This window comes from Rissa tridactyla, chromosome 6, assembly GCF_028500815.1.
Source record: "Rissa tridactyla isolate bRisTri1 chromosome 6, bRisTri1.patW.cur.20221130, whole genome shotgun sequence".
In the NCBI taxonomy this organism is placed as follows: domain Eukaryota; kingdom Metazoa; phylum Chordata; class Aves; order Charadriiformes; family Laridae; genus Rissa; species Rissa tridactyla.
This window is the reverse complement of record NC_071471.1, coordinates 1,548,771-1,574,518: the sequence shown is the minus strand read 5'-3', so window position 1 is coordinate 1,574,518 and position 25,748 is coordinate 1,548,771. Positions and strand designations below refer to the sequence as shown.

The following is a 25,748-nucleotide window of genomic DNA, read 5'->3' as shown; positions in this document are numbered from 1 at the left end:
CCTCTTGTGTCAGAAAAATCTAAGATTTTTCTTTTCTTTTTTTTTTTGTGAACTGTGTAATTACCAAAGATGCTTTACCACTCTTCGTGTGTCCTCTCAAGGGTAACATTTCTTAGTGTGGAAGCTGTAAGGCATGTTGTCAGACAGTGTATGTTCATGACGAACATATCTCTCAAGATAATAAATGTATTATGACTGTCTTAAACTTTATTTTGTGTACTAGTTTTGTCAAAATCATGTGTCATAACTTTAGTAAATGAGAATTTATAGTGATTCATTCAAAACTCATTTAGAGTTGGACCTAATTGCGGTGTCAAATGATGGCTTCTCTTTAGCATCTGTTATAATATTTGGCTTAAATCTGGAAGTTGCCAAAAGTCTTAAAGCTTCTTCTGAAAATGTATTATTTTAATTACTCAGAATTTTTAAAAATGAAGTGGTGCAAGCTGCTTTTAAATTATACTTTTTATTCAATAAATGTTTTTAAGACAGTAACTTAGTGAAATCATCAAATACTAATTTGACACTTTCTGTTTTAAAGATGTTAAAGTTCTCAGGAAAAATCCTGTACAAAAAACTCCAAAGCTTGGGTGAAACCATTACAAGCCTGCTTCCTCATTGTCCCCAGTTCTGAATTAGTTAACCCAATGTAGAACAGTTAGGTGCTTATTTTTCTCCCGTAAAACTGTTACGGGTAGCAAAACTGCCTCTCGCCTCACGCCATGCTTGCCGCTGCCATGAAGCGCTCACTGGTTCTCCTGGAGGCCCTTGCCATGTCGCAAGCGATGGCAGGAGGTACAAAGCCAGCATCATGCTGTATTTGCTGGGCTCCCCTGGTGATAAGGAGTGGGCACGAGCTCAGGAGCTTGAGGCAAAAAAAGGGTTTCCGTATAATGATGTACGATGGCCAGAGTTGTCTCGAGTGCCGAAGGTGAGAGCGTGTGAAGCGGTGGGTTAGTGTCCCTGCCGAGGGGGGAGCGGTGCAGCTAACTGGAGTACCCGTTTCATCATGAGGTGGTTGATAAGGAGGTTAAAATAGTCGTGCTTCAGGTTGAAATGTCCCTTACAACTGAGGTCTGAGTGTGTCCTCTCTTGCCATTTGTTCCAAGCTGCGTGGCTTTGACGTTCTTGTGAATTGGCAAAGGGCCTTCAGTGCTCCTCCAGTGAAGTACTGTCACACTACGAACCAGTGGGCTTCTGTGCGTCTCAGGCATCAAAGCACCTCGCTTCAAAATTGCTTAGTAAATGTCCGCAAAGCAGGAACGGACTTTTTTTCATTGTCTCTAGTAACAAATGTTTAGTTTGGGGAACAGATTATATTGGGTAAGTCAGGGTGCCAACGTAGACTTTATGGAGAAGGTTCTTTTAATGGTTTCTTGTATAAGTTAACCTCAAGATTTTTAAAAATACTTAGTGACTAAGCGTACTAGAAATAAAGCTTTCAGATGCCCTTTGGCTTCTCGTGTTGCCTGTGATGTGACTTTAAAAAAAAAAAAAGGGGTCTTAGAATTTATTTGGAGTTACTCTCTGCCTCCGTGTCTGCCAAAAGATGGGTGTTGGGACTGGCAGAACTCTGTGTTGCAGTAAAACATCTGTGTGTGTTGCAGTATTTAATGTGTGCCTGCAAAAGCCAAAGCTGAGGGCAAGAGGAACTGCCGAAGAGCTGTCTTGCGAGCAGCCCTGGAGAAGCACGGGCTTTGGGGGGTGACGCAGGGTGGTGTCAGTGCCAGGCTCACACTGTCAGGCCAAGCGCTTTGTCGGGAGCAAAGCAGAACAGAAGACACTAAATAATTTGTTCATGCTGGTGGTTTGTTAGGTTACCTCTACACATTGTGCAACGACTTGATCTTTTAGTTCTATTTTCTTTTTCCCCCCCTTTTTCACGCTGTGCATGTCGTCAGATATTGAAACCTAACAGGCAAATGGTAAGAGTTTAGAAGAGGAGGAGATACAAAATATTGTATCTGTTACTTCCCAGGATTAAAGGATGCAGCATCCCGCGTGTAAATGTGTTCAAAAATAAAATGGTGGCAAGAACCCGGTGAGGTTTTGCATTCTAACTCTGAGCACTGAGAGCGGTGTTAGCAAAGACACTTTCTTTCACAGGGCGCTCGGGAGCAGCCGGCTCAGCTTACTTTAAGATGATTGGTTATGGCAGAAGCGAACAGCAAGCGCGTTGCTTGTTGGACATTGCTATTGGCGTGAAAAGTAAATAGAAGGCTTCAGAAGATGAGTTATAACAAAGATCTGTAAAATTATCAGTAAATCCAGACTGATGGCTGCCTCAATTTTGTACCTTGTGTAAAATGAGAAGAGCAGTGGTGGGGTCTGCCGTCAGGCTGTTGGGCTCTTGGTCGGAGCTCTGTAACAAGGACTACAACGCTGTGAATCCCGTCCCCTGCCTCCGCTGCACCCACAGGTCACGCTGGGATGACTGGATTGCCTGGCTGCATGTGGTGCCCTGCTCCGGCTCCCGGAGTTCGAGCCGAGGGTCTGGTCACTGTTCAGTGTGTCAGTGGCTAAAGTGGGTCCGAGCCAGCGATGTCCTCGGCCCCCGCTGTGGGACGGCAGCGAGTGTCCGAGCAGCATGTCTGTGGAGAGATGGTGAATCGGCATCCCTGCTTGGTTATCAGAGCTGAGATCTTACTGTTGTAGAACTTGTTCAGAGTTTTGATAGTGTAATTTACACGGGCAAGAGAACGCCAAAGTGACAGATACAGCGTTTTAGAATTGAAGCTTAATTTTGTGTTCACTAGCCTTGAAACAAAGTGTCTTTTCCTTAGAATTTTCTTTGAAAAATACGATGGCACCATTATTTTTGAATTGTAAAATTGTGCTTGGGGTAAAAAAGAACTTTCAGGTGATGCTGCATGTTGAAAATGATCTGGAAATGTTTAAACTCAGTGTTTTGCACTTGTGTTAACATGAATCCCTTCCGCCCAATATCTGCTTTCTATTGGATGCTTATACTTAATGAATCCAATTGGTATCTTCATATTCCTATTGCTTCATATTACTGTTTTGGACTTTCTTCATATGTCATGTAGCCTTTGTGGTGATTTGTTTTGAACCAAGAAGAAAGATGACTTGTGGTTTGTTAATTTTGCTCTTAGAAGCTGTATTTTTTTAGTTTGTGTTCTGTGTTCTGTCCTTGCTTTTTCACAATGATGAGTTGTCACAAGCTTATGTCCACAGACTTGTTTCATTAGCGTAGCAGACTTGAGAAGAATCTGACTTACCAGGAATGCTCTTAACTGATTTTTTTTTTTTTTTTTCTTCCATGATTTTTGCCTTGCCATTTTCATAGATGTTTGGAAACTGGACATTCGGTACTTTGGTCTTCACCGTTATGGTTATAACTGTTACGATGAAGGTATGATGGTATACTGATTACTCTCTGTGTTTGGGTATATAGGCAAATATATAATAGAGCAATAATTTAAAATTGATACAAAAATTATACGGAAGTAATTGATTGGGGGTTGGAACTAGATGACCTTTAAGGTCCCTTCCAACTTGAACCATTCTACGATTCTTGAGGATTCCAGATAAGTGATTTTTATGTTTGATTTCAATGATGGTTAAAATTTTTCTTTGTAGTTTTTGCATGTTACAACCATATTTATTTAGTGTTTGAGCTGAAAGTTCCTAAGTACGTTCAGAACCAGGATTTATCGTTTTCTGTGAAGTGGGGGGAGAAAGGAAGGTCCTTGACGTTATCTTTGTTTTAGATGGCACTAGAAACTCACTTCTGGACATGGATAAACCATTTTGTTACTTGGGGATCCATTGTATTTTATTTCATATTCTCCTTGTTTTATGGGGGAATTATCTGGTGAGTGGTTCTTTATTATTATTATTATTATATTTTTATTATTATTATATTTTATTATTATTATTTTCCTCTCCTTTATAATAAGTGAAGTTATGGAGAAACGGTGAAGTATTATATTCTACCATGTTGCTCTGAATTTTGTGACAGGTGTCAGCAAATAGCTTTCAAACCTAGAGCGGTCACTTGCTTCTGGTGATTCTTTCAGAAACTTGAGCGGTGCTGCCAGGCTGCCCTGTGCTCAGGGACTGGAATTGCTTGTCTCTGCCAGCCTGGGACTACAAAGGCATTTTTGTTTTTAAAAAGTAGATAGATTCCCAAAGGTGCTACGTAATAAGTAAATGTTTGCACTAGAAATGAAGATGCTGGGGTTTGAATCAGTGAAGTGATGTATTTTTGCTTGTACTTGGGGGGTTTGGAGGGATGGGAACGGTGATTGATTTCCTGCAACACCATTTAAAACTAAACTAGAAGGTTTCCCTCTGAAGTTCGGTACCCTCCTCCCCCAGGGTTTCTTTGCAGGTCAGGCCCAACAAATCCCTGGGCTCCTGCGTGGACACCCGCAGGGTAACTCTGCATCCCCAGGGGCTTGTTCCTTGCTGTAACGTAAGGATACACTTGAGCCTGCCTGTGCTGTACGTCAGTTTCTAGAAGGTCCTTTTAGTAATTGCCACTTCTTTTAACTTTTCAGGCCATTTTTACATACCCAGGACATGTACTTTGTATTTGTTCAACTGTTGTCAAGTGGTTCTGCTTGGTTTGCCATAATCCTCATAGTAGTTGCTTGTTTGTTTCTTGATGTTGTGAAGAAAGTGCTGTACAGACACCTACAACCAACGAGTACCGAAAAAGCTCAGGTAACGTTCTGCTTTTGTCTCCAACTTGATCAACAGTTAAAAGAATAACGTTTGTTAAAGTCTGTCTTGTAAACTAATTACCTTCCTGGGATATTTAATTATCCTCTTATATTGCTGTCATGCTTAATGCAAAAAAAAAGTGTTCTCATTTCAAAAGATAATTGTTAATTTAAAATTACAAAAACAAGGACACCATTTTACATGGAAATAACATTTTAACATTTATGTTTAAGTAATTGGTATTAACAATAGCAGAATAATTTATAAAGGGGTCACTCCGTCTTTTGCATCTCAGTTTGCAACCATACGAGAGGATCATATTACGCATTTTATACTGCTTTAAAGATGGCAACTTACTCTCATTTTTGTCTAGGTATTAGAAGGTCTCTCTTCAACTGTAATTGGCACTGAATAATTCTTAAAATCTGATGAAAACGCTAATTTTAAAAATTACTTTAGTAGGACTTGTTTTAATTAGTATTTTTTTTAATCTTGATCATAGCACATGGCATGTGATTTGATCATTGATTATGTGATTCAAGATAATTACCCATGTGGCATTTTCACAAATTTGGAGAAGAGGTCTAAAGATATGCTGTGATAATAGAATCTCCCTTTTGCCTGACACAGGCTACAAAAAGTCCTTGAAGTGATTCTGTTGAAATTAGGCTCTGTTAGGTAGATCTCTCATCTGTGTTTGAGTGTTTTCCCCTCTTTAGTGACAGTTACGGAGAAGTCATCCTGACCCATTGTTCTAATAGTTACTGTACGTGCTCTCAGTTTTCAGCATCTTCTTTTTTTTTTTTCCTGCTGAACTGAAAAGCCTTCTATTAACAGGTTTTTGTTTTATTCATGGTTAGGTTTTGATCGAGTTAATTTTATCACTGAGAAGTAGCTTGGACTTGCATCTTTTGTCAAAAAGGTTATCTTCCAGTCTTTTCATCCTTCTTCTGTTTCTCCTGTAATCGTCACTATTCCTCAACCTCATCTTGAATTTTGGATTTCGCCAGTGGACACAGTATTCCAGCACAGCATACATCCGTGCCAAGTATGGGAATAATGAATCCCCCAGCTGGTTCCGTTTACAAAATAACGTGTTATCCTCTGCATCTTTGTCTCATCTGCAAGTGACTATGTTGCTTTCCTCCAGGGCATTGATGAGAGGTCAAATAGCGTAGGGCCAAAAAAAACTGTGAAGGTGAATGAAGAAGAAAGATAGCCCACGTATGGTTCTGTTCTGAAACGTGTGTTTGCGTGTCAGATTGGTTTGCTTCATCCACATTACACTGAGCTATGTGCCACACGGAACTCTCAACTGCGTTACAGCAGTACTGCTACCTTCAGCATCTAACCTTGTGATTACTTTGATGGAAGTGCCTGTTGATTTACTTGAGTCATATTACCCTTCTAATTTCTGTGTTAAGAAAAATCCATGTGAGACATTCTCTTAATTTGCCTAGGATCAACATGCTGACAAACCTGTTGCTCGCCAAAATACCCCATTTGTCCCTTTTCAAAACTGGAATATTATCTGCTTTGTCCGGTCTTGGAATTTAGTAGCTAAAAGCCGAGGTAAATAACCACGAGCTCTCAGAAAACTGTTCCACTAGACCTGATAGGACTCTTGATTGCATGGTACTGCACTTCTTGGATTAGAGTCTTGATTTAGGAAAAATTCTATGGGTCATTATACTTATTTATCTTTCATTGTGGCCATATTTATTGAACATTTCCCTTTCCTTCCTTCCTGTCCATCAGCTGTGTCTGGCAGTGTATCAGTCTGCTTCTTGAGGTTTCTTGTCTTCCTAAAGTGCTTGAATTAAAAACCAAAAGGCCCACATCGTTTTTCCCTAGCTTTATCTGGATACTTCTTGTTGCATTTTCTTGCTTTCTGAATCAATTTTAAAGAATCTCCAGGTTCAGTTTGCTTCCATTACAGTTGTGTCATCAAGGACACAGTTGGGCTTCTTATTTTTAAGGAAGAATCTTAATGAATATTTAACCCTTTCCTGTGGCTATAGCTTGGTTCATAGCCATGAGGATTTTGCTTTCTGCATCTCTAATAGTCACCTTTTTTTTTTTCCTTATGCCCATTCTACTTTGTCATTTGACAGTGTCAGCATTAGGATCGATGTTTGCCAAAATACTGCCTTTTTCTGAAAATACTTAATTCCTGATATTGCGAAGTCGAGGTATCTAAAACCTGATTTGACCAGAAATGCTTCAGCAGCCGTTCAGTGGTTCTCTGTGTCTGATAGTGAAATCACAGTTACAAACGTATTTGCGGAAAGAGGCACCTGGGTGTTCCTTTCCTGAGGTTTACTCTGTTGGGAATTCCCCCGCTCTGACGTTCCGTGGGACAGTTGGCCCCGCTGAACTCCAGCGGCTCTTCTTGTCGGGCAGCAGTAGATGTAAGTGAAGACGAACGGATGACCAACGTAGCACACTTATTGTCGAGGAGTGACAGAATGCTTCTGCCACCTCATTACCTCTGTTTAAAAATTCTAGTAAATATTTTTCTTTCCGTTTCAAAGGACTCTGAATTTCAGACAGAATGAATTTGAAAAATATCTTTGTCCTAAACACTAAGGAATTCTCTGTGGAAGTCATTGAAAGGGTGACTATGGAACTTTGTGTATTGCCCTTTTAAATGTGTTTTTCATAGTGTAGGTGCACCCCCTGTATAACTGAATATTTTTAATTATTCATTTTTAATTGTAGGACTAAGTATATTTGCATATTGGGGGAAAGAAAAAGTTTAGTTTACTGTTACTAAGTTTTTATCAGGAGAAGGTAAAGTGTTACATGAACTAGTCACTGATTTTAAAATCACAGCTATTTCAGTTATTTGTTTCTGTCTGCCATCACTTAAACTCTAAACCGTTCCCAGGAGCAATGAGCAGAACACAGGTTTCTCAACTGAAAATGCTTACCCTGTTGTTTTAATTGTTCAGAAACTAAGAGCCAGACTAGTTGTGCGAGTTACCCAACTTGGTGCTCAGAATTCACTGTATCTGTAGGCATCTGCCTTACTCCGTATATAAGGACCTTGATTTTATATCTTTTATTTAGTATAAGGTCGTAGCATCAACAGTCAATCTCTTAGATGTTAAGTGTAGCGAAGTTATTCATAAGAGAGCAAAGAAATTTAACTGGTATGAGAGAGCAACACGTGAGAAATTCTGCTAAAGATAAACTTTTAAATGTAAGTACTGTTCTATCACAACAACTTTAAAAAAATAATCTGTTCTGTTTTGGGAAGTCAGTATATTAAAAATTTGACAGGCAAACATGAGTTGACTTTGAGAGGGGTAAATTTGGCTAACTTTACCTTCCTTAATGCACTTAGGGTGCACGTGTGCAATTTTTTTTTTCTGTGTTCCAAGTTGGTTTTTTTTGCTGGCCTTAAAGACATTATTATATTATATTTGACTCGGGTCTGTTGCCCTGAAGTAGCTTCTGGGTAATTTCTGACTGTAGGTCCGTTACAGAATCATGTAGGAGGAAGTGGAGGGTAAGGTAGATCTGAATCAAAATACAGATCTTTGGGTAAATACAAATCACGGCATTGTTGAGGGGAGAAGGTAATCCTGAATCAAGCTGTCAGGTAAAGTATAGAGGTGAAAGCGTGTGGGACTTTTTTCTCAGTATGAAAGCTAAGGTACGCTTAAGAGTGGTCCTACCAAACAGTAACTGGCTGTCCTGGAGGTCCCAGGCTTGTGTTCTGTATATGATGTGTATTCCACTTAAATAACAATGTCTTGTCCTGTGTCTTTCTCTTAGAAAATTACTGCTGCTACTTACTGACATGTGTGTTCCATCCCTTCTCTGTCCGATTGTAGATGTACTCCAACAGAGTTGCTTTAAGTGACGAGTTCATCGCACTGCAGCCATTGTCCAGGGCCAGGAATCAGCTGAGCAAAATTAGGTAGAGTAGGAGGGGCAGCTCCTCACCAACTCTTGTGCATGCCGGAGGTCAACTAACCAGTGCGAGAGAGACGGGGAGAGGCATGAACGGCAGTGGGTTGAGAGGGCAATACCTGTAGTGCAGATACGTTCAGTTTGGTTATTTCTTGGCTTTGCTCTGTGTTTTTGAGCCAAATGCTTCTCCTAAGTAGCATGTGTTGGACGTGCTTTTTTAGGATAAAACATCCCTAGCATGATGCTCAACTTTCAGAATACAGGTCTAGCTCTTCTTGCATCCATTTTTCAATAACCGCAGTTTCTAGCATGGTTATAACGCTTTTAATTTCTTTATGATCAAAATTAACAGTGCTTTTTGCATGTTGGATAATTTCAGCTTCATAAGGCCGTGACAGGAAGGTCCGTGTATTTCAGGCAGCAATTTCTTGTGAGTTGTTTGCCCATTTTTAATTTGCTTTCCCACTTGTATTGAAAGAGCAAAAAACGTTTTAAGTTTGGGTGCGTACATACACTTGTGCAGCTAAGGCTTTTTGTCTTTGTTTTGTGCATCTATAAAGCGAGTGTTGTTTGTTTTCAATGTGTACAATACGTATTCCTAAAGGCATTTGGCTACAAAGTCCTAGAAAATTATTCAAAAAAAAAATAATCAAAGCATACATGTGTCTGTAGGTAAACCATTGTGATTCTGAAACTCTTCAAATGCGCTGAGTTCAGTATGTGAAATGCTGCTTCTCTTTTGTAAGACTGAAACATTCGTATGCATCAATAATATCTCAGCCTGTTTGATGCTTTCTCCAGCGCTTGCCACTTCTATATTCTATAGCAAGAATTAACGCAGAGAACCAATTCCTTTAAAATGTCTTTTTAAGGTGACTGTGTTGTTTAAAAACATGCAAACAGGTGCTAGGAGAACCAGCCAACCTACAATTTGGGGACATATTTGCAGTTTGTTTAACTGAGGGAAAGCAGGAGACGGGAAGCTGACGTTGTAAACGATGAGCAGAGAGTTATTAGCAGTTAATTGGAACAGATGATACAGGCCTTTTAAAGGGGGGGGACAAAACCTGTGTGCTTCTTCTGAGCGTGTGCTACACCTCTGCAAGGCGTAGCTGGAAGTGGCTCTTGTGTTTCGCTCTCAGTCGGGCACTGTGAAACACGTCGGCTTCCATTTCCCAGCACTGCCCGGGGGGGTGCCTTGGTTCCATTTTAAATCCAGCGCTTACTAGCGGTATACCTCTTGAATTTTAGTAAAGTTTGCAACTCACCGGGGAGATGTCTCTGCAAAAGCTTTTACAAGTTAGCTTTTAAAACTCTTAGTTTATCAATGTCATGTAAATAAGTTTCCTTTTTAAAACTTTAGATAAATACGTTTCCAGTAAATCACTGTTTTCTCACTGAGTTACTGAAGTGAGTTACGTGGTGCATTGTTTCTACACTAAAGATTTTCTGGCAAAAGATTCTGTTAAACTTTCCAAAATGAAACATGTTTTGAGGGTTGCAAAAACGGGAAATTTATTCTGTCCATGAGCAACAAATGATTCTGCAAATCCAGTTCTCTTTTATGTCCGTGTTTACACTTGAGTATCTAGTAGTGAGTGAGGTGCCTGAAACACAAGTACCGAGTGCCTTGTACTGTGCAGTTGAAGTTGGAAAGTGCAACGAGAAAGAAACAGGAATTCCGGTTTCTCTAGTTCTTTATTCATAGTCTTCAGGTGAAATTTGGAAGCTGTCCTGTGTATCCTTACCTAAAACAGGAAAAAGGAAAGTCAGTTAATAGATTTCACTCTACTAAATACAAGCGAATTTGGGGTGGAGCCCTGGGTTGGTTTCCGTGGTGTCCGGGGCAGCTGTTTCCCAAAAGCAGTGGAGCAGAGAAAGCTGGGAAAACTGGCGGAAGCTGAGACAGAGCAGCGGCAGGTGGATGCGGCTGTAAGCAGGAATTCTGTCCCGCCTGGTGTGAAATGCCCACCCAGTGACTGCACTGTGGCCGCAGGGGGCGACTAGATTGGGCAGACTTTGGCAGTTTATTGCTGTGTGTTATGTATGGAAAACCTCAAAAGGTGTATAGCGCCAGGTTAAAGTGAGTTGAGCCTTGTTCTGCAAGGGCCTTACTGTTCCATTGATACGCAAAAGGAGAATACCTCTATGAATGCAAATTAAAAGACAAGCATGACATTATAACAAATTTTTATGTCTCTAGGTTTCACAGTATGCAAAAATTTTTCAAGTTTCTGTAAAGTACATTTGTGATGTACAGTTAAGAGCTTTGAGGGATGTCTTTTAGGAGTCCAGGTGATTGCTGTGAGTCAGAAATGCAGTTTGTGTGTGCCTCAGACTCTGCCTCTGAACACCCTCGTGAAACTCGGCTGCGGAGGAGCTGGGGCAGAGCAGGCTCGGGGCAGCGGGAGACTGGCCGAGGCTGCTGCTTCCTCTGTCGCCGTCTCTCCTGGGCTGGGAACACGGGAAATACCTATCTTAGGGTGCTAACTGGGCCCCGTTGTGTCTCATTTCAGGTTTTCCTTTGTGAACAAAGTTTTGCGTGTCTATGTATGTATATACGTCGCTGTGCTTTGTAAGAACTGCCGGAAATCTTAAGCCACATGTGAGAAGTGTTGCTCAGACAGATGCATTACTTCTGCTTACTGATGGGGATTAACTGTGTTTATAGAGTTTTTACCTTTGGACAGTGTGTTACGACTGTACACAATACTAGGGAAATGTAAAACACAAAAAAGGTTTCTTTGCAGGGAAGGCTGGCAGTGCGTAACGTGGTACCCGGGACTCTCAAACCGCAGGGTTTGTCCCCGCGCAGCCAGCACCCCGCTCTCTCCCCTGCTGCGGACCCACGTGCTGTTGTGCCTCTTCCCCTTCGTCCCTGCGCAGACCCGCTGGCCTTGGCTGCCCCAGCACCCCGGCTCTGGCTTTACGCCTTCCCGTGCTTTATTTTTAACTCTAGTTACTGTGTCGCAGCATCCCCCTCCCAACAGCTTTCCCAGCTGATCCAGCCCAGGAGGGGAGAACAGACAGGTTGCTGGTCCTTTTACAGTGTATGTTTTCTGTAAGGAATGCATCATTTCCAAGAAATTCAAGTGCAAACACGCCAGTAAAGTATCCCAGAACATCGTAATATGCTAAACTTTGAACAAGGGTAATCTCTTCCTTTACAGGTGTGTGTTCGTGTTAGCCTGGTGTGGTGCTGACCTGGTAGCTACTCCATAGGATCTAGCACAGGAAGGGGGGACAAATGAGGGAAGAATAGACTATTTCATACTTATCTTTAGTCACAAAAATGCACGTAATTATTTACCTGAAGATACTTTTGTCTAATGACTTTGAAATAACAAAATAATTTGGCATTTGTAGGTTTATTTGATTCAAAGAGGTGAGGAGCAGAAAAACTAGAAAAATGTTGACAACATAAGTGCTGGTGAAATTGTTAGATGTCAACGTTCTTATACTGTCTTCTAAAATTTTAAATCTAATTGTTTGGGATTTCGGCATATTAAGGGTTAAAGAAAGTGAGCTTTACAGTAGGGAGCAAATTTTAACTTAATTGTGGAATAGTAATAACCATCTCATACATATTTTCTGAAATGTCCGTGTGGCATCAGGCGTGCTGGCGGGTAGTTCCGGGGCTCAGGAGAACAGACCCCGGGGCTCTTAACTCGGTCTGCAGCATTAAACGTGTTTCCTGTTCAATGATGTCCCAACCGTGTATTTCAGTGTGATTAAATGTTGAGTTGAAATGTCTGTCTTGTGGCACGTAGAATACCTCGTAATAAGACAAACAGAAACGGTCCTTTCTGTTAGAAGGGGGAAACCAAATAAAACTCCAAAATCTGAAATCAGAATCTGAAAATTTGAGCCTGCCTTGGCAGGGGGGGTTGGACTAGATGATAACCAGAGGTCCCTTCCAGCTCTGACCGTTCTGTGATTCTGTGAAATAGATTTCAAATTTGTTGGCTCTTCGCCTTTTGTAGTCTATGGCGCACAGAAAGACCGAACCCGTGCAATACCCATGCACTGAGAAACGTTTGATCCACCCATTAGCGTGAAAAAGTGCCTCTCTACCTTGTAAATGTGCCCTGTTCTCTCAAGAACAGATCCGTAGAATGAAAGTTCATATACAAATGGTAACTGTTTTACAGCGATGCAAAGCGTGGTGCTGTGTAAGATTTGTTGCTTTTCTGTCCTTCTAGATGGAAGAAGATAAGGGTTCAGTCAGCTCAGCATGTGACTTTGCTGAAAGCAGGCACAGAGGGGAGGACAATAGGCAACTGCTAGATCCAGCTAGCCCGCCCGGCGGGGCTTCCCTCCACTAGGTAGTACTCCCTCTACCCTACCGGCGTGTGTGGCGATATTTCTCTTTGTCACCTAGAGACACCCATGGAGCCATCTGCCAAATACCCATATTTTTGGCATCTGCAGTAAAATTTGCGTCATACTTTGTGGGTTTGATTTTTTTTCCTTATCAAGCTGAATCATTCTTTAATTCTGCACGCCAGTTTCTTTTTGATTTATTACATGAAATGGGCCATTATCATATAAAGTATTATGTTTATTGTGATCCTGGATCTTACCTTATGAAAATACTTTATTTGCAGCCCAAATGTGCGTAATATCAGATACTTTTCTATACTTAACCAATGTTTTTTAAGCATTGTCTCTCCTGCCTTTTGTTTCCTGAGTGTTTGTTTCAGGTCTTCAGAGACCATTATGCTTTACTGCCTTATCATGCCTGGTTTTACTCTGATATAAAAGTATGATCATAATTGTCTGCCACAGAGAGAAAAGTGAGAAAAGGGACTCTTTAGCATAATACAGATATCTACTGCCTGGAAGGAAGATACAAATACCATGTTCACCAGGCAGTGATAGCCAACATATCTACACATAAAATTGAATTTATTTTTATGTTGACCTCAGTGCTCTCCCAGTATTACTTTACACTTAACTGTGAGTTTGATAAAACAGAAATGTTGTTTCCAGGCTTATGTGAGGTCACGTTTGCTGTTTTTTTTAAAAAGACTAATGTCAGCTTTTCGATAAATTTGTGGTTCAAGCATGATCCTAGCTTTTTGTGAGTATCTGACTTGGGAGGAACAAAGGAGATTGTAGTGAAGAAGAGACAGCAGCCCTCCAAAATGCAGAGCTGCGGGTTCGCTCCTTGGAAGCCAGTTTGGGTTACTCTTGGTTCGTCTTTCTGCCAGGCTTTGAGTGATATCGAGGATTGCCTGCTCGCAGGTCTGTGCTGATTCTAGGGAAAAAAATGGCTGGTCCATCTGATCCTACCTACAAGCACTGTAGTACAGCCTTGTCCAGGCGCTTAGAGGTATTCGAGATAATGGGTGGACTGAATATTCTCTTTGAGATCCCCAGCGCAGGAATGTGGAGAGTCTGTTTTGTATCGCTGTGGCCACAGCCGTGAAGATCACTGCGCGTGTGGCAGGGAGCTCGCTGGCTCTCCTCCTGAGAGCAGGTCCCTTCGGCTCTGGGTGTCGTCTCGCCTGACGCGCTGTGAGCGCAGCACGAAGCGGTTGTGAAGGTCCTGTTTGCTGGTACTCAATGCCGCAAATTGTGCTCGTCCCAGTTGTGGTATCTTCTGCGACAATTGTGACCAGAGGTGATGGTCATCGAATAAGCGCGTTTGGGGACTGAGGCTCTGTTGAGGTGAGGTGTGGTTTGGTTTGGTTTTAACCAAGGCCCCTTTTAGACCTGTCAGTTGCAGTGCTGCTGCTCCTCTCTCTCCGGTATTTACACAAGCTCGTTGTCACAGTAAACATTCATTTTGTGCCCAGAAAACCTCCCCAAGTGAGTGTGAGTTAGTCAGAAACGTGTGTTCTGCCTGCAGTCACTCATGGCTTCCGAGGTCCAGCAAGTGGATCGAGGGCTTCAGTCCGTAATGGTTTCTGCAAGCTCACGCTGGTGTTCTCTGACCGTCCTGTAAGTGTCATGTTGAGCGGTGAGACGGGAAGATCTGGAGGGACCGTGGGGAACGCAGAGCTGAGGAAGGGGCGGGCGTGGAAAGGATGCGTGGAAACACCAGTTCTGCTTGCGGGCTCCTTCCTTGTCCTACCGGTTGGGGTCTTTCTCTTGCATTACCAGATGCCTGTTGTTTCTGTGAGCTGTTCCCGAGAGCTGCCCTTCCTTTGCAGCGTAGGAATTGTTCTGTTGGGAAGCTGTAGTCTCTCCACTTGCCTGAGGAATGTGTCCACTCATAGTGAACCATTCCCATAGGAAGCTCTGAGGTTCTTTGCTTTCCTTGCAGTGTTGGGCAAGTGTGAGTGGCATGAAAGCAACTGGTGTTGGAAGTCAAAGTCTTTAGACCACAGTGAGCAACCTTTGGTGACACGGGGAGAAGTTGGGGGAAGCTCTTAGGTGAGCTGTGTCCTATCATAGGCTTAAGGTGCCTCCTCCCAGATTGCTTCATTTGTGAGGTGAGGATAATTAATGCTTAAATTAAGCCTTTGTGGTTTTGGCATTTGTTTCAAATTAAATTAAAAAGCATAGCCACACTCCATGTTTTTATTTCCTTTTGGAGAGGATACTGAAGTCAGTTTTGGATACGTTAGATTTTAGTTATGCTGTGCTTGACTGGCATGCAAAAATAACGTGGAGGAGCACAGTGATAGATGGCGCTTAAAACCAAAGCAGTAATACAGAGAAGTACGGGTTTGTTTGGGTCTGTTTCTTACCTACAAAGAATGAGCAGTAGGAAGTTTGTTGTGCTAATGTTGGATTATTCTTTGTGCTGGCATGAACGTGACCAAACCTTTCTAACATCAGCCTTCTTTGCATTTAGATAAAAGATATTTGCAAAATCAGGAATGTGCTTTTGTTCCTTACCAAGCCAAGGGCATCTGTGGTAGTGATGTGATGTAAATTATTATCGGAAGTTGCATTCTGCACTTCTTGAAGCAAAAATGCTACTTGCGGTCAGATTGCTGCACTGTGTTCTGCAGCCCTGGTCTGAAGCTTTCTCTTGATAGATTTCCTTTAAAATCAGGCAGACCCGCAGCTTGTACAAATCGTCGTGCCTCCGCTGGGGTTAATCAGGGCCTCACAGCTTAAACTGCATGGTGCTCTGCTCCAGAGGTTCGTTATAGCCATAATGGGGAGAGAGTTGCCGACCGATGTATTGCTAGCGTTGAGCAGAGATGGTGCTAAACGATTTCCTTACGCTCACCAAGGCTGCATTCAAACCTTGCGAAGATCACATTTTAGTGTATATAGACCTTAAGAAGCGTTAATAACATGGTGATGTTATTCATCATTGTAGTTCTCCTATAAAATTGAAAAATATTCAACACTCAAACTTTACGAAAACCTGCTTTTCCTAAGTGTTTTCTGATAAATCCTCATTGCTAGAATCTGTGAGCACTGACTTTTTTTTTTTTTCTTTCCTTTCCTCCTTCCAGCTTACTGAGGCAGGTTCAGGTATCAACTGCTTGGACTCCATGTGCTGCGTCTCAGCTGGGGAAGCAGCAGGCGCATCTCTTAGAGGAGTGCTGGAGCGAGTGACGGGGCGGTGCGGCGCCGGCCGGCCCAGCAGGTGCGGCATTTCCCTCGGCAGCCTCTGCTGCAGGCGCCTCTCCTACAAACTGGAGCCCGAGGAGCCCGCGGCCATAGATGTCTAGTGAGCCGGCTGCGGGTGGTGCGCTTGGCTGAGTAGGAAACGCAACTCTTTACTGTACTTTTTTCACCCTAGAAGATTAGTTTCTTTTTCTTCTTGAGTGCTTTCTTTTGGGATGGGGAGGGGGAAAAACGGTTTTCAACGGATTTCTGTTACAACATTTAGTTTGGCTTACTGCGAGTCCTTGTATCTGTCGTAATTTCTCTTGATTTGTACACTCTTCTCTTTAGAGAATCAAGCCTTGCTGCTGTTTTTGTTCTCCTCTTTATGATTATTTTTTTTTCCTTTTGCCTTCACAAATCAGGAGTTTGTAAAGTCGAAAGACTTTTCCCTTTGGTTCTTGATGTACAACCTCCAAATATTTACCTTGGAGCTTGCATTACTCCTGAAGATACACAAAAGGCTCACACTCCCCCGCTTTAAATAGAACTTCATTGTTAGATGGAGAGTCTTTAAATCTTTCAGCCATTGATTGATATGAAGATGAAATATTTTTGTAGTATAACTTTTATAATCTATTTCTAAAACCAGAGTAATTGACAGAACAGAGCCTACGGGTTCTAAGAATTTTAAACTTTTTTTCGGTTCTAGAGGGTATATTGTCAAAATCATGTGTGCCATTCCAAAGTATGTGCTAAATAAATCTTTTTCCTTCACAAACCATGTGTGAAACACACTTCAATGGGATAAAAGCACATTCGAGTAATCGAATACGTGTGAAGAGCATCGCTGAGAAAAGCTCTCACTAAACCTGCCGATGTGCCACCTCCCCACTTCCAAACAAAGAGGGCTCGCTGCCAAACACGCAAATATTTGGGGGTAGAAATACGAACAGTCTTTTGTACATCGTAATCTCTCTGCCTGCGAATGATATCATGGTCCTTCCCTGGTCAAAAGCCAAACCTGAAAAAATTGCACTTCACGCATTTTCAAGGAAACTCGTTTTGCGCTGGCGCAGCGCTCTCTCTTGCGGTGAAAGGTTGTGATATCATTCGCGCGGTGCCGGGTCCTGCGGGGCCGTTCCCTCTGACGGCCTTCGTGGGGTCTGGTGCTGCCCCTGGCAGGGACCTGCGCTGTGGGACCCCCCGGCGCCCGCTCCCGCCGGAGCAGCGTCTCCGCGCTCAGTCTCTCCTGCCGGCCGTACGGGATTCCTTCCGCATCTCTACAAACCCGGGCTGTCATAGTGCAAAAGGTTTCACTCCACCTGAAAAACGAACTGTGATCATTAAGTACATCTTTAGTTCAAACTCTTGCTGTATAGAAAGCGGGCATGATGTATAAATAAACAATTCAATAGAATTTTTAATCTACAAGGTGAGCATTTAATTGGTCTAAAAATCAACATTTTGGTAGCAGTTGCTCTAAGGTGGTTTTTGGGGGCTCTTTCTGCTTCTCTGTAAAACTGTGCTTTCCAAATGAGGAACTTCTCCTGCTATTTTTTTCATTTATTGTTATCTAATTAGGGCAGATTTTTAGTTAACACTTGCCTTAGTGACATGTAGCCTTACAAGGTAGGTATTCTGTTTTATTTTCTGCAATGCGTTTACATTTCTGCAGTTTCCTCTTTTTGTCCACTCTATTTTTCCTTCCTTAAGAACTTACAAATATTTATTGAAGGTAACTCATATTTGACAGAACATTAAACACTTTTTGAAGACTGCTTTTCCTCAGGTGTCTTGTCTGCTTACCTCACGTAATTTTCAGACCAAGTTCCATCCAGCCGGACCACTTCAGTGCTGCCAGAACACAGAAGTTAGTGTTACCTTTAATGAATATGCAAAACTCTTGGTGCTACGCTAAGGGCTTGAAGTTCTGTAGTTTTTGCTTCTGCCTCTGGCTGAAATTACCCTAAACCATCTTCTGTCCTCGCTTAAATTAATGTACAGTACCACCAGAAAAGACATTATTTTAATTTCAGTCTTATTCGTTTTCTTCAACGGCTTCACTTCCATCCCCTCAGCGTTGGCCCTTAAAGCCTCGTCTAAACCTCAAGGCACTAAGACTAATTTTTCCCCGACGCTTTCCTGGTAATCCATGAAAGTCTTTGTTTATTTTTTTTAATGTACTAATTTCTTCAGTCACATGAGGCAGTTAAAAATTGTTAAATACTGAAGGTACAGTTAAGAAATCTATTTGGCGATGGTAAAAATGCTCATAAAATTGTTTAGCCTTTGTTCATGAGCTTGAGCTGCTTCGATTTTTACCTAAAGCTGCCACCTTCGAGGCTTACGCAGTCCCAAGCAGGACGGTCTTTTGCGTCCTTGTGCTGTAGACGATGGCTTCTTACTCACCCAGGAGGTGGCTGAAAGTAGTTTTGTTGAACAAAGTGATGCTTCTAAATAGGTTTTGTGAGAGAGCGCTGCAGAGCGACGAGCGCTAGACAAAGCTCTAAAACATTAGAGTTTTAACTAATGCTGCTGGAGCGAGCTCGTCTTGTGTTCTGCGCTCCCCATGTTCTGTCAAATATGATATTCTGTCAAACACGATAACTGACCCTGAAATCAAACGTCATCTCCAGTTTTGATAGAAACTTAGCTCAAAGCTGTACAAATGCTTGGAGTAGCGGGCCACAGGTATATAGTCTCTTGTTCTTAACTTTCTGCTTGCGAGATATATTCAAGAAGTATTTTCTATAGCTCCATTCACCAGTTAGAATGTAAAATGTGTGTTGTGGTGTGATAAAATGTATTTTTGTCTGTCTGTTCCATTACGTTGTCTGTCAACTTGTCAGTCACTGTGAAGAGTGCTGGATCACATACGTCCCCGTACCCCAGGACTCCCCTCCCAGCTGTCCCCTCTCCCGCTCGTGGTGCCCGTGGCAGGGCCCCCGTGGGCAAGTTCTGAACAAACAGCAGATTTCTGACAGAGGCACATTTGGGGGATAAGATTTTTATATTTTGATTTCCTGCCTTCCAAAATTCATTTTTTTCAGCTTTTCACATACAGCCATAATATTGTTCAACCAAGAACAGTATGTATTCCTAAGCGGTGATCTGTCCCCAAGGGGAGGACACTGCGGGACGCCGTCCCCATCCAAAGCTGAGAGGCGTTCCCTAGTTTTCCCGATGCCCTAAACCGTCGCTTGAACTCGGCAGTAAGGGCTGAGATGGGGTGATGCCCTCGGCAGCGGGATGTTTGACACGGAGCGCGGTGAACTGGGATCCCCAGTTATACCTGCGTGTCCCACGGGGCTTTACTGGCCGGGGGCTGGCTCGGCTGGCGGCGGTCACGGTGCCTGCGTGACACCGGCAATGGCCAGGCTGCCCTGGGGCAGAGCGGGAAAGCTTGAGCTGCAAAAGTGGCCGGGAAACCTCTGCTCGCCTCAGTTCACAGTGATGAAAAGATCTGTAGGTGCGAGTAAGCGCAGAGAGGTAACTACAGGATTGTTAATACATGGTCGGCACGATTAATTGCGGTTTTCAAAGGTTTGAATGACTTGCAGGCGCCTACCTGAAATCGATGGATTAGTCCTTAAGAGAGTTACGTTTGCCTAACCTCAGAGCCCTACTTCTGGCTCTCAGAGCTCTCTCCTCACCTCGAGGTGTCGGTTCCCAGTCAGCCAAACTTTTCTCTTATTGTTGCTTTAGATCATGGAGTTCATCGGATCCCTTCTATGCCAACGACAGAAGCATCTTGACTCTCTCCACAATGGACTCGGCCACTTGTTGACAGGGACGTTTGTAGCTGGCGCGTGGAAGGCGGGTGGTGTCACGCACCCACCGCGGCCCCGAGGCCGGCTCACGCCTGAGCCCTGCCCTCGGAAAGACGAGCGTGACTTCTAAACGCACGCCGCGGCTTGTCTTGTGGCTGGCAGGGCTCGGCTGGACAGCAGTTGCTTCCAATATTTTTTTTTCTAATTATATCCACAAATTGCTAAATTATTTTTTGTAAGGAACGCTTTTACCTCCGACCATTTAATCTTTTCGTTACCGTATGAGCAGTTGGAATGCTGCCGTTGACAGCTGAGATGCCAGCGTAGCGCAGTGACAAAAGCTTCCTTCTCCCAAATCGGAGTGAGCCAATAGAACTGAATTTGCACAAGGAAACTATAAAAGTTGCGTTTTTCACGGTGACGCTTCAGTTGGAACACACACGGGTTAATTCTGAGCTGTCCCCCACAGACGCTGTCTTAGCAGTTTGCAAATCAACTGTGTTATCTCCACGGAGGGTTACTGTAGTCTCCGAGCAATCAGTTTGGTAATTTTTGAGAGTTAAATACAATTCAGATATTTATGCTGGTGTATGAATGGTTTAATTAAAGTTTAATTCAGAAGGCAGTCATCTTCTATTATGCCCTGTGTGTTCTGTTAACAGTTCTTGATCTTGACATGGAAAAAGGTGTAAGAATTGGTGGGTTGTGCAGAAATCTCACTAGCATAAATGTTTCGAATTATTAATCCTTTTAAAGTTGGGGAATTTTTGCATGTTTTATTCTTTTTCATGTATTTTTATTTGGTCGTGTTGTATGTTGAAGATACAATTAATACGCAATTATCTTCCTCTGTCTGAGGGCTGTGGGTCGTCGATGGCAGTGTTTTGGTACCCGAGCACGCCAATAAAAACCAGCTGTCGCGATGGCGCCTTCCATGGTGCATCTGGGGGTGCCGCCCTGGTCCCTGCGCAGACGGGTCTGGGGGGTGGCACCCGTTGCCTGTCCCCTCCGCCAGGGTGACCGAAGCTGCTGGTGGCTTTAGAGGGGGGGATCAGTGGAGGGGCCGGGGGCAGAGCGGTGCCTCGGCTGCGGCCATTGTCACGGCGGAGGCTGGTAAAGACGCTGCTGCTGCCTCTGGCCCCGTGTTTGGGACCCAGCTGGAACTTGGTTTCTGACCCTGACCTCCCATCGCTAATTGGAAGAACCTTCCTGGCAGACAGTACAAGATGTAAAGCTGTGTATGACAATTACCTCTGGGTGGAATAAACTAATTAAACACAGACGGTAAAAAAACATCTACCAGAACTTCTGTAATAAAGAGGTGGTTCACCAGTATTATAGAACCATGGAATGGTTTGGGTGGGAAGGGACCTTAAAGGCCACCCAGTGGCACCCCCTGCCCTGGGCAGGGACACCTCCCACCAGCCCAGGTTGCTCCAAGCCCCGTCCAACCTGGCCTTGAACCCCTCCAGGGATGGAGCAGCCACAGCTTCTCTGGGCAGCCTGGGCCAGGGGCTCACCCCCCTCACAGCCAACAATTTCTGCCTGAGATCTCATCTCAGTCTCCCCTCTGCCCGTTTGAAGCCATTGCCCCTCGTCCCATGGCTCCCCTCCCTGCGCCAGTGCCCACTCGGCTTCGGTGCTGCCTCCCAGGCAAGTTGTGGGCAAATACTTGTTATTTCCCAATTCAGGCAGCCGCGCCCCAGTATGACGCCCCGGAGCACCCCCTGCTATGGTCACCCCGGGCTCCTTGCACCAGGGGATCCGCGTGCTCCCGCCTGGCAGCGGCTCTGCTCCCCCCTCGGACCGCTGCCGTTGCCCTTCTGGGGGCACTGCGGGGGTGCGCTGGTGATGGGCCGGCGTTGATGATGGGCCGCGTGGCTCTGAACCCTGGGCTGCGGCTGGGGTGTCACGGTCCCGCGGGTCGGGGCAATGTTTGTGCAGGACAGAACCGGGCACCGCAGCCTCGGGTCTGGCACTTGCAGCTCCTGAGGGTTTTGTCCCGGGCACGGAGGAAAACCAGCTCGCAGACTGGTTCAGCGGCTCAAAAAGGGAATTAGGAAACGGGAGAAACAAAATAAAAATAAAGCAAATTTTCCTTTTAAATCAGTGCTGAGGCCAGCGTTTGTAGCGCAGGTCTGGACCGTGCCTTCAAATGCGGCGAAGCTCGGGCTTGGACGGTTCAGCCCTACTCTGGAGCCCCGCAGCGAGCGCCCGGGTCATTAAGACTCGCTGCTAATTGAGCGACCACACACATAATCATGCCTGCTCCGTGTGACGGGTCCGGCCGTGTGCCACCTCCGGCCGCGCACAGCCCGGGGCCTGCCTGCCGGGGAGTAAACCAGTTCCCAGGCCCCAAAAAAACTTACCAGGGGACACAGCAGCAACAGCATCCATTGGGACTGCACCTGCCCCTGTAACTTTCTTGGTAGCTCATGTCTGTAATAGTGACTCGGTTCTTAAACTAATGGTTTTCTCCGTAGTCGTTTCCCATTCTGAGTCTTCATGCCGCCATGGGTGCCTGGGAAATACGGATTTGTTTGAAAAGCTCCTGTCAGATCTCTGCTGTCCCCGTCCCGTCTGAATCACAGCGTGTCACTCCCCACAAGCGCCTGTTTGTCCGTGTCAGTCCTTCTGTCCATCTGTCCCCCGGCTCCTGTCCCACAAACGGGGCGAATCCTGTGCTTTGGGCCACAGCCCCGCTCCAGGCGTTCAGACTGGCGGCGCTCTGTGCGGGTCGCGGGGGTCTGGGCTCTCGCCACACCAACACGTCGATTGTATTTGCACAAAAGCAGCAGAGTCCTGTGGCTGAAGAGTAACTGCCGGTCATCGTGTGTGTCTTTAAAACCTTCCGTCTCCTCTCCTCCCTTCCCGCCCCGCTTTCCCTTTGCCCGGTGTTTGGAAGGTTACGGAAGAAACACGCATTTAAGCAATTCAGGAAGAACTTAAGACTCCGTCTGCCTGCCAAGGTATATTTTTCTGTTTGCAGTAAACCTCAAGCAGTGATGGCTCGTTTCGCAAGACCGCAGAGCCGGGTTGCAAAAGGCCACAGGTTTTGGTCTGACAAATGCTTTGAAGACGTGACCGTGGGTTTGGCCCGGTGTCACGAAGTTTGCAAAACGGCTTTCACGCAAGGCAGGAGCGGCCCGTCCCGTGCGGGTCTTCGCCGGCTCAAGGTGTGTGGGGGGGGAATTCTCCACGGACCAGAAGAACCCGCCGCCGCCGCGGTGGGCGCCTGCCCTTGGGTGCGTGAGGGGCTGCGGGAGAAGCGGCTGCGAGAGCCGGGTCAGCGTCACCCACCGCTCGCCCCGAAACGCCTCGGGGGCGTCAGCGGGGCCGGGGGGGCCTGGGCTGGGTGACGGGCACAGCCCGCTGCCCTGCGCCACAGGGGCCTGCAGAAGGGCCCCTGCTCTCCCCAGCTTTTAGTTCTTCTGTGAGAAATAGGGCTGGGGTTTGTTCCTCAGAAAAACGTCGTTGCCAAACTTCACGCTTTTTGAAGGCGCAGCGGGGGGAAAAAAAAAAATATTAAGTGGGTAGATGCCCTGAATTGTTTCATGCACTACAATGTAAATGTTCTGCTTAAAAGATTCTGTATATTTTTAAGGTTATCAGTGGAGGGGGACCAAATACATGCAAAGGAAGGCATGCTGAAAACTTGGCTTTACTTTTTCAGAATTATTTTCTTGTTTTCTCGTGCAAAAGATTTGAGAAAAGATTACGCAACTTAGCATGCGTAGTAGGCACCTACCATTTCTTACTGCAAACTTTTGGTAATACTTTCAAACTTTTTTTTTTTATGACAGTATAACCCCTATATTGAAAAAAACTATCTCATTTTCTAGTGTTAGAACTGTCGCAAAGCTTTAGTCTACATTATTTTTAATAGTTTTAGCTGACACTTTTAAACATTAGTGATTTGGGTGAAATTCAGTGTTCAAAAGTGCTCAGCCACAATGTCCTTCGGAACCATTTCTTTTGAGATTCTTTTTCTTGGTGTAAAAGACGCAGTAACTCCCCCACCGCTGCGGGTGCGGGGTCCCCGGCGCTGAGCCATCGGCGTCCTGAGGAGCCGGCGCGGGGACACCTGGGCAGCACGGACGCCGTGTGGCCTTTCGGCTCTCCCTGAACGGCCCCCCGGTTACACGCTCATCCATGCGGAGCTGGGGCTTTTCTATGGCTGTTTTTCCTGTTGGTAGTTTTGTATGTTCTTTGCTTCTGTTGTTTGCATCCAGTGGCGTGTCGGGTTCTGCTCCAGGTGCGTCACCAGGCGGACGACGGCTCAGCTGCTCCCGGCATCAGCTCCGGCCCTTGGTGGCTCCGCAGCACTCGTGGCCGCACCGGCTGTGACTGTGCCACGGCTGTGACTGCGGCGGTGTTGGTGTGTCCAGTTTGTAGAACTGCATAAACATAAATAAAACCATGGGCCGAAGCCCCCTCTGTGCACCACGAAGGGGAAAGAAATGAAATGCACTTTATGTGGCACAAAGTGTAACTTGTCGGATGTGCACGTGAACGGCCCTGGGTGAATATTAGTTTTTCCTCATCCATTTTAAAGGAGAGTATTATTTCCTACAGCAGTAGGGTCTCAACCACTTCCCATTTTAACAGTAGGATAAAGCTAACCTATGGGGCACATTGTTTGTTTAGAAAAGGGAAAAATGGTTAAAAATGAGCCTTACATGCAGCTATGACTAAGATACCATCATTGCAGCAAAGAATATATTTTTACGATGGCCACTTATGGTCCCTGGAGAGGTTTCAGTTCCGATGCACACAAAAAACCCCACCCAAATCATTGACTCCTGGTTTCTTCACTGAAGTGTGAGCAAGGTCTGGGGTTTTTTTGTTTGTTTGTTTTAGTGTTTTGTTGTTTGTTTTTTTTTTTTAAAGAAAAAAACTTGAGTAATACCATCTCTGCAAGAAGTATTTTTTTTAAAGATGGTGGTCCTTAATTTGTGGCAAATAAGGGGCATTGACAAGTGGACACTGTAGCAATAATTGGTACAAAGAGTTCTGGACCTGTGGCTTTCGGTGCCCTGGCAGGGCGTGGGTGCGCTGGCGCGTTGGGCAGTAGACGCTGTTTTAAAATGGTTTATGAAAAGTATATTTATTAAATAAAACTTTCACTTCTACCTGAGTCACCTTTTACTTACGTAAACACGAGGGGCCACCAGTCAGCGTAAGGCCGGGCTGCAGGTCCCCGGGGTCAGGCAGGAGCAGGCACACGCGGCCCCTGGGCCTGGGGAGCTCTGGAGGGGCCACCAGTCGGGGGGGGGGTGTGGACGGACGGGACCCCAAACGACGTTATATACACAGATGGCGGGACAGACGGACGGACAGACGTGTGGGTAAGGGACAGGGGGTCCCTGGGCTCAGTCGCTGGCCCAGTAGCTCCAGCTCACCGTGGAGCCGACCACGAGGTTTGCCGCGTGACGAACTCAGCCTGGGCTTCGGTCCCATTCCTTGACAGCAGCCGTCACCGCGGGTGAGGTGGCCGCCCAGCCTCGTCCCCTCTGTGGCGCTGTGCTCTCCCCTTGTCCCCCGTCCTCCCTCCCCACCCCCTGCCACGCCATGACCATCAGCGGGAGGTGCGATGAGTTGCACCCGGACTTTGGGGGCCGGCTGGCAGCAGAGCCACAACACTGTCTGGAGCGGGGCCCTGGCTAGTTTGTTCCCGTGGGACTATGACTATGACTACGGGTCTCACTCTGTAAACAGTGGGCAGCCCAAGAGCCCTCGGAGCGCTCCCGCATGGCAGCGGCTGCTCGCCAGGATCTCCCCGTGAGCGGGGACGCTCGCTTGGGGTTCTACTCCTCGAGGCCGAGAGAGCCCTGACCGCCACAGCTCCTC

General features: G+C 45.1%; 1 protein-coding gene across 4 annotated transcripts in view; it reads left to right on the top strand.

Moving 5' to 3' along the window:
• The window catches only part of ATP11B (ATPase phospholipid transporting 11B (putative)), a 63,985-nt gene extending 42,819 nt beyond the window's left edge, over positions 1 to 21,166 (top strand). The window contains exons 26-31 of one of the 4 annotated variants that reach the window (XM_054206046.1): positions 3,308 to 3,373; positions 3,732 to 3,835; positions 4,524 to 4,689; positions 8,532 to 8,617; positions 16,032 to 16,165; positions 19,834 to 21,166. In XM_054206046.1, coding sequence (XP_054062021.1) covers positions 3,308 to 3,373; positions 3,732 to 3,835; positions 4,524 to 4,689; positions 8,532 to 8,617; positions 16,032 to 16,134 — 525 coding nt within the window. In that variant the 3' untranslated portion in view covers positions 16,135 to 16,165; positions 19,834 to 21,166. Of the gene's footprint in view, positions 1 to 3,307; positions 3,374 to 3,731; positions 3,836 to 4,523; positions 4,690 to 8,531; positions 8,618 to 16,031; positions 16,910 to 19,833 lie in introns of those variants that run through there. The other 3 variants (XM_054206045.1, XM_054206047.1, XM_054206044.1) reach the window with 3 other exon arrangements.
• Positions 21,167 to 25,748: the final 4,582 nt, after the last annotated feature.